Raw genomic sequence first — 6,121 nt, forward strand, 5'->3', positions numbered from 1 at the left:
AACGGGGCAGGGGCTGGGAAGGAGCTGCCGTGTCTGACACCCGGCCGCCCTGCCCGTGACGGGGTGGATGCACCCACACGCACCCACCCCGGCGCACGGCCCCGCTCCCACCCCACGGGCGGTGGGGTGCTCCTTCCCACGGCCCCCTGCCCCCTCGGAGCCTCTCCCACCCTTCTCCCTGCCCGTGCTGACACGCGTGGGAACGTTCCCCCTTCCCTCCAAGGCCAGGCAGACGCGGGAGGAATTTCCCGTGGGATGCTACGGATGCGTGCCGAGGCATGGCACGTACAGAGGGATGCACAGCCACGTCCGTGCGCGGCAGCCCCCGGCAGCGGCCGCCCCCGGCCCGCAGCCCCGTCCCCCCCGGGGGCCGTCGGAAGTGCGGCCCTGACGCCTCCCCACGCGGGGCCGCTTCCGCTCCCACCCGCGGCGGCGGCGGCGGCGGCGGCGGTGACCGAGCCCGGGGCGGTGGTGAGTGCTCGCTGCCGGGGCGGCGGGGCCGGGCCGGGCTCGGGGGGTCGCAGCTCCCTGCCCCCCCCGCCCCGGCCCCCCCATTTCCCCCCCCCCCCCCCCTCGCGGGGCGGGTGCGGCTGGGGCGGGCGGCGGGGGGGGGGGCTGCGGGCAGGGGGGCCCCTTCCAGCCGGTTTGGGGGGGGCTCTGGAGGTGCAGGGGGTCCCCCGCTCGCCCTCCCCGGGGGCTGCGCCCCGCGGCTGTGGGCACGCATCCTCCCGCGGCACAGCCGCCCCACGCCCCCCCATTGCGCGGGGCGGCGCGGTTTTGTGGCGGTGCCACCCCGCGGCCCCGGGCAGCGCGAATGGCGCCGGTGCCGGGGTAGGGGGGCTGCGGCGCCGGTCCCGGGGTCCCAGGCCTTCGGGAGCCCCCCGCCACACGCAGGCTCTCGCCCTCCTCTCTCTGGTGCCATCCTTGCCCTTGCAAACGGCGCTTTTGGGTCTGAGCTCCCCTTCCCCTGCCCTGGGCATCGCGGATGGGGGGCACGGAGCCACGGCGGGGGGAGCAGGGCCGTACCGTGGGTCTGCACGGCGCTTCCCTGCTGCTGGCTGGGACCCCGGTGCTGCCGCAGCCCCGCGCCCCGGCACGCCGCACCCCAGGCCCGTCCTGCCTCCCTGCTGCTTGCCAGGGGTGAAACCGGGACACTTGATGGGTTTTCCTTCATGGGATTCTTGTGTCCTTGCTGGGAGAGAGCTCGGAGATCGGCTCTCGCTGCCAATGACCCGGCAAGAAATGCTGAGTTAACCTTTCCTTTTCTGGTCCTGTCTGCTCCCAGTCCTGCAGAGAAGGAAGCAGCCCAGTGGGGTTACTGGTTTGGGCACTGGCAGAGACCAGACCCGACCCACAGCCCAACCCAAGGGAGACGGCAGAGTTGGTGCAGAGGAGCCCAGCCAGTCTCTTTCACCTGCTTAAGTAAATTTTATTGCTGTTAGAAAAGCAGCTCCTTCCAAGCAAACCTCTACCAGCACGGAATGAATTGCATCTACCACAAGCGCAAACGCTGCTGGAGCAGAGCGTGCCGGCTGCGTGCCCGCGCCCTGCGATGCCCTCCAACAGTCGCCAAAGGGAAGCCACGGGAGCGTGGTTTTGGGCTGGAGCTCACAGGGAGGAGAGGTGTGGGGGGGGTGCCTGCCCCGAGCTTCTGCATCGGGTGAGAAATTGCCCCTGGACGATGTTGCCTGGGGACAGGCTGAGAGCAGCGGCCAAACGCTGGAAAGGACGAGCCCTTCTGCCTTGAGCAGTTGGGTTTTGGCCTGGCCCGTGACTGGGGTTCAGCAGTTTTAAGGAGAGGCGAATAAAGTAAGAGAATATTTTATCTCGCTGTAGCTCATCAGAGTTCTGGTTGTGCCAGCCCACGTACGCCGCAGATGTGTTACGGCTCTGCGTCTCTCTTGCAGGCAGGAGACCGGCGAGATGTTTGCTGTTTGCCCACCCGGTGCCCCGGCGAATGCCCCATTCCGGCAGGGCCAGGGGGCCCCGGCGCTGGGCACGGCCGTCCCGGGGGCCGGGTGCGGGCAGGACTCCAACTCCAACTTCGTGGGAGAAGTGTGTGACAGCAACGAGAACTGGAGCCGGCCAGCGCCGGGGTCCCCGCCGGAGGAGGGCTCCAGCCGGAGCGAAAACACGACAAATCCATCTGATAATCTGCTGTTATTAATGCAGAGACAGATGGTCCAGGGCCGGCTTAGGGACGCCGCCCCGAGTCTGGGCGCCGCGCGGCCGCGTCTCCCCGAGCGGGGGGCGCGCAGCCCCCCTGAGGGAGCGGAGGTCGGCGGGGCAGGGGGCCAAAACGCCGCTGCCGAGGAGCTGGCCGGGGGATGTGGCAAGGCCCCGAGCTCCCCCGCGGAGGACAACGGCTACGCCAGCAGCTCCCTCAGCATCGACAGCCCCGACAGCACCTGCGGGAGCGCCTGGGACCCTCCTGCCACTGCCCCCGTCCGTGGGAGCCCACCCCAGCCAGGGGCGGCCGAGCCCGAGCCAGGGACCCTCTTCCCAGTGCTGGTGGAGGCCGTGCAGCACCTCCAGGACAAGGAGCGCTTCAAGGAGCGGGAGAAGGAGAAGCACCACATCCAGCTGGTGATGTACCGGCGCCTGGCCCTGCTGCGCTGGATCCACGGCCTCCAGCAGAAAGTCGTGGACCAGCAGAACCGGCTGCAGGAGAGTTTCGACACCATCCTGGATAACCGCAAGGAGCTCATCCGCTGCATGCAGCACGGCCCGGCGTGCCCTGCCGGCACGGCCGCCCCCAGCCCCTGAGGTGCCGCCGGCGCTGCCTCGTCCCAGCCCTCGCCCTCCCGGCTGGCATGGGGCTGGCTGGTGGCATCTCCGTGCCGCACGCCGGTGCAGAGCGCTTGCTGGGTGCCTGGGTGCCCACCCTGTCCTTCCCATCTCTCTGCAATGTAGCTGAGAGTCCCCAAAGCATTCATCTCAATTTTTCCTCTGCATGGGAATTAATTTTCTTCTGCACCGTGTCCCACCGGTCTGGGGACCGTGGGGCATCAGGCTGGGTAGACCTCAGGACCTTGGGGTTTGCTGAGCCCGGGGTGACGAGGCTCATCTTTTAAATCCAATTTACGGTCCTTTGTATGAGCTGCCTGAGCCGCACGTGTGCCGGGACGGGCCCTGCGGTGAGCTCCCGGGAGCTGCCTGGCAGCGAGGGCCTCAGGGCAGCACAGCTTTGAAATGTACCTGGGCAAAGCACTTCAGCGCTTGGGCACAAGCACAAGCTCGCTTCCTCCCCCGCATCGCACCCGTGCCGATGTGCCCATACAGAACCAACCCAGCCACCGTTACACGTTCCTCCTGCTTTCGGTGCGAGCAAGGTGTCCTGAGCTGTTCCTCGGACTCGCCCCGCTGCACCGCCTAATGAAGCACGTGTAAAAGCTTTGCAGATAAGATCTAAACTCATGCAGAGAGATGAGGGAGAGAGAAAAAAAAAATAATTCTGAAAAGCGATCTCAGAATGCTTAAAAATAAATTTAAGTGTCAACTGATTCAAATCCAATATATTTTTTTTAGATTCAGTATTAAAGAAGAGTTAATTTAAATTTTTCCTTACAGCCAGTCTGTGTATATGCACATCTGTCTGTCGCAGGAGATGCTTTAACACGGTGCATGATCAGGAAGCTGCTTGCAAAGTTGTGCTGTTGGTGTTTATATTAATTTATCATTTGAAAGCAAAGAGAATATTTTTTTCTAATCTACATTTTATCCAGTGAGGACTGCATACAGGATACGAAGAACAGTCTTCTTAAATAGAGATTAAAAAGGAGATGCTGTGTTTGTTTGCTGTATTTTACTAAGTGTTAATATGACATCTATTTAAGTTGCTGACATGGAAGGAGCAGCAGCGGGGCGGTTTTGCTGTGAGCCGAGGGCTCAGCCGGGAGGGGACCGCGCTCCCCGGCCGGCCTGGAGTTGCTGTGCAAAGCCAGGCATTAACGTAGTTTTTTGTCTGCAGAAGGAGGGTGATGAGAGAGTTGCTGTTTTCCCCCAGCCAAAATTCTTCCTGCCGTCGGAGGAGCGGAGCTGAGGTGGGTGGCCGGGACTTTGCCAGGACCCCGCTCTGGTGCCGGGGTGCAGCGCCCAGCTGGCGGGACGGCACAGCCGGCAGCCGGGGCAGATCCTGGTTTCCACCAGCCGCTGGATGCTACTGCACTACAAATAAATAACCACGGCCCAGCCCGCCAGCGACCCACGGGGCCCGGGGCTGTGCCAAGCCTCCTCCCGTCCCGCACCGGGGCACAGCCACCGCTCCCACCGCTGCCTCTGATAGGGAAGGTGAGGAGATCTGCAAAACACTGCTTCTGAAAAGGACATTTTGGTGGCGAAGGGCACGCTCGGCTCAAAGGGATCTGTGCCGGCCTCCGCACCCGGCGCTGGGGGCCAGAGGCGTCCAGCAGCATCCCTGCAAGGCTTGCGCTGCTCTCACTGCCTCGCGCCCTCCTGCTCACTCGTGTCCGACACCTGCTGCCTGTGTCATATCCCAGACGTGTGATCGTGGGCATGTTGCACACCTTAATAAAAGCCTCGGCGGTGAAAGAGCTGAGCCCTGGGTGGATTTGTTCCTTTATTGCCCTTCACAAGGCTGCCGGGGTGCAGCGGGTACGCGCTGGGAGCAGCCGCCCTGTGCTCGCCGCAGGAGCGTGGGTGAGCGGCACGTCGAGGGCACGGGTCCTGGCACCCTCCTCCCACCCCTGCATCCCTGGGCATGCGCCGGCCGGCGATGCGCTGTACCAACACCGCCTGTTAATTCAGGCTCAATTTAAAAGCCTTTTTGCTTTTAAAAACTCAAGTGTGACACTGCTCCCGTCTCTCCCCGTGGCCGTGGGGTGGTGGGTGGCGGGGAGCCGGCACTGGGGTGCAGCGCGGGTGCAGGATTTACCCTCTGCCCTGGGAGAGCATGGCTTGAACCGGGGGGACCGGATTCCCCGGGCACCCAACCGCCCTGCCCTGCGGCCCCGGCTAATCGGGAGGGCTGGGGAGGCAGATGGGGATGGCAGATAAAAACACCTGAGTATTGACCCAAAGGTGACTTTGCCTCAGGCCTTGCAGAGATTAACTAGAGATGAAAAACCAAAGCTGTAGCAGGCCTTTGAACCTTCCTTCACCTTTTTTTTTCCCCCCTTCCTGCTTCTCCTTTACAGCCTCTGAATCTGTGGGAATTCAGGGATGCAATAGCCCCTTTTACAGACACAGGGGCTGGGTTGGCAATTCACGAAGGGCAGAGCGGCTGCATTTTTCTATCCTTATATGTGCCCTGCAGCCGGGGCTACGAGGAGGTTTGTCCCCAGCCCTCGGCTGGTTCATTGGGACGTGCATGTGCTCGGCTTTAAGGCCGGTTTTCCACTTTGGCTGCTGCCCGCGGAGCACACGCTCCGGCAGGTTTAGGGGAACCTGAGAGCTTGGGCCGCCTGCGCTCCCGGCCCTGCAGAGAGACCCAGCGATTCTCTGTTTATCTTGGTCAAACGCTCTACACAAATAATTATTTCCAAGGTAAATATTGTGAAAATCCAGATTATTTGCTCAAGAAATGAAAGAATAACTGTGGGAGCACATCAAAGTGGCGGATCTGCTCCGCAAGCAAGAGGCTTCCTCCTCGGTTATTGGGAGCCCCGATGCTTACGCCCCCAGAGCTGGTTTGAGGTGGCCAGTGCTGATTTGCAAAATCAACTTCAGACAGAGTTTTTTTTCCACCCCCAGCTCCGGTGCCCAAACGAGATTTGTGAATTAATTAAAAACCCGACCGACTGCAGGGGGAAAAACAATAAAGACGGAAAAAGCTGCAAAGCTGAGCCCGGGCCAGCTTGGGGGGAGCCAGGACCCCGCTCTCCACTCGCACCCCGGGAGACTGGAACCCTGCAAACCCCCCGGCGCCCAGCGCTCAGCCCCCTCTGTGGGTGTGGGTCTGGCCCCACGCAGGATGGGTGCGACAGGCAGGCACCGGCTCGGGGCTGAGGACAGGGATGCACCCAAGGACCTCGCCGGGGACGTCTCCATCCTCAGGGATTTTCAAGCCTTGGTAAATAAGGGGCTGGATTCTCAGCTCGCAGATGGACAACAAGGCTCTCAGGGGCTCGGAGGAGCTGCTCCAGCTTCAAACCCTGCCCAG

The 6,121-nt window shown here is 62.6% G+C and overlaps 1 protein-coding gene across 1 annotated transcript; it reads left to right on the top strand.

Annotated features, from left to right (window-relative positions):
* Positions 1-335: 335 nt before the first annotated feature.
* On the top strand, positions 336-4,551 carry CUNH1orf216 (chromosome unknown C1orf216 homolog). Its single transcript, XM_087760906.1, has 2 exons — positions 336-471; positions 1,908-4,551. Exon 2 carries the CDS (start codon positions 1,924-1,926, stop codon positions 2,764-2,766), a length of 843 nt encoding a protein of 280 aa, XP_087617032.1. The 5' UTR covers positions 336-471; positions 1,908-1,923; the 3' UTR covers positions 2,767-4,551.
* The last annotated feature ends 1,570 nt before the right edge of the window (positions 4,552-6,121 follow it).

Source organism: Nipponia nippon, unplaced genomic scaffold (assembly GCF_047370975.1).
Source record: "Nipponia nippon isolate SJK-2023a ecotype South Korea unplaced genomic scaffold, ASM4737097v1 scaffold_23, whole genome shotgun sequence".
NCBI classification, from domain to species: Eukaryota; Metazoa; Chordata; class Aves; order Pelecaniformes; family Threskiornithidae; genus Nipponia; species Nipponia nippon.

Coding starts and splice junctions, on each gene's coding strand:
- CUNH1orf216 (XM_087760906.1), top strand. CDS start 1,924: ATGTTTGCTGTTTGCCCACCCGGTGCCCCGGCGAATGCCCCATTCCGG.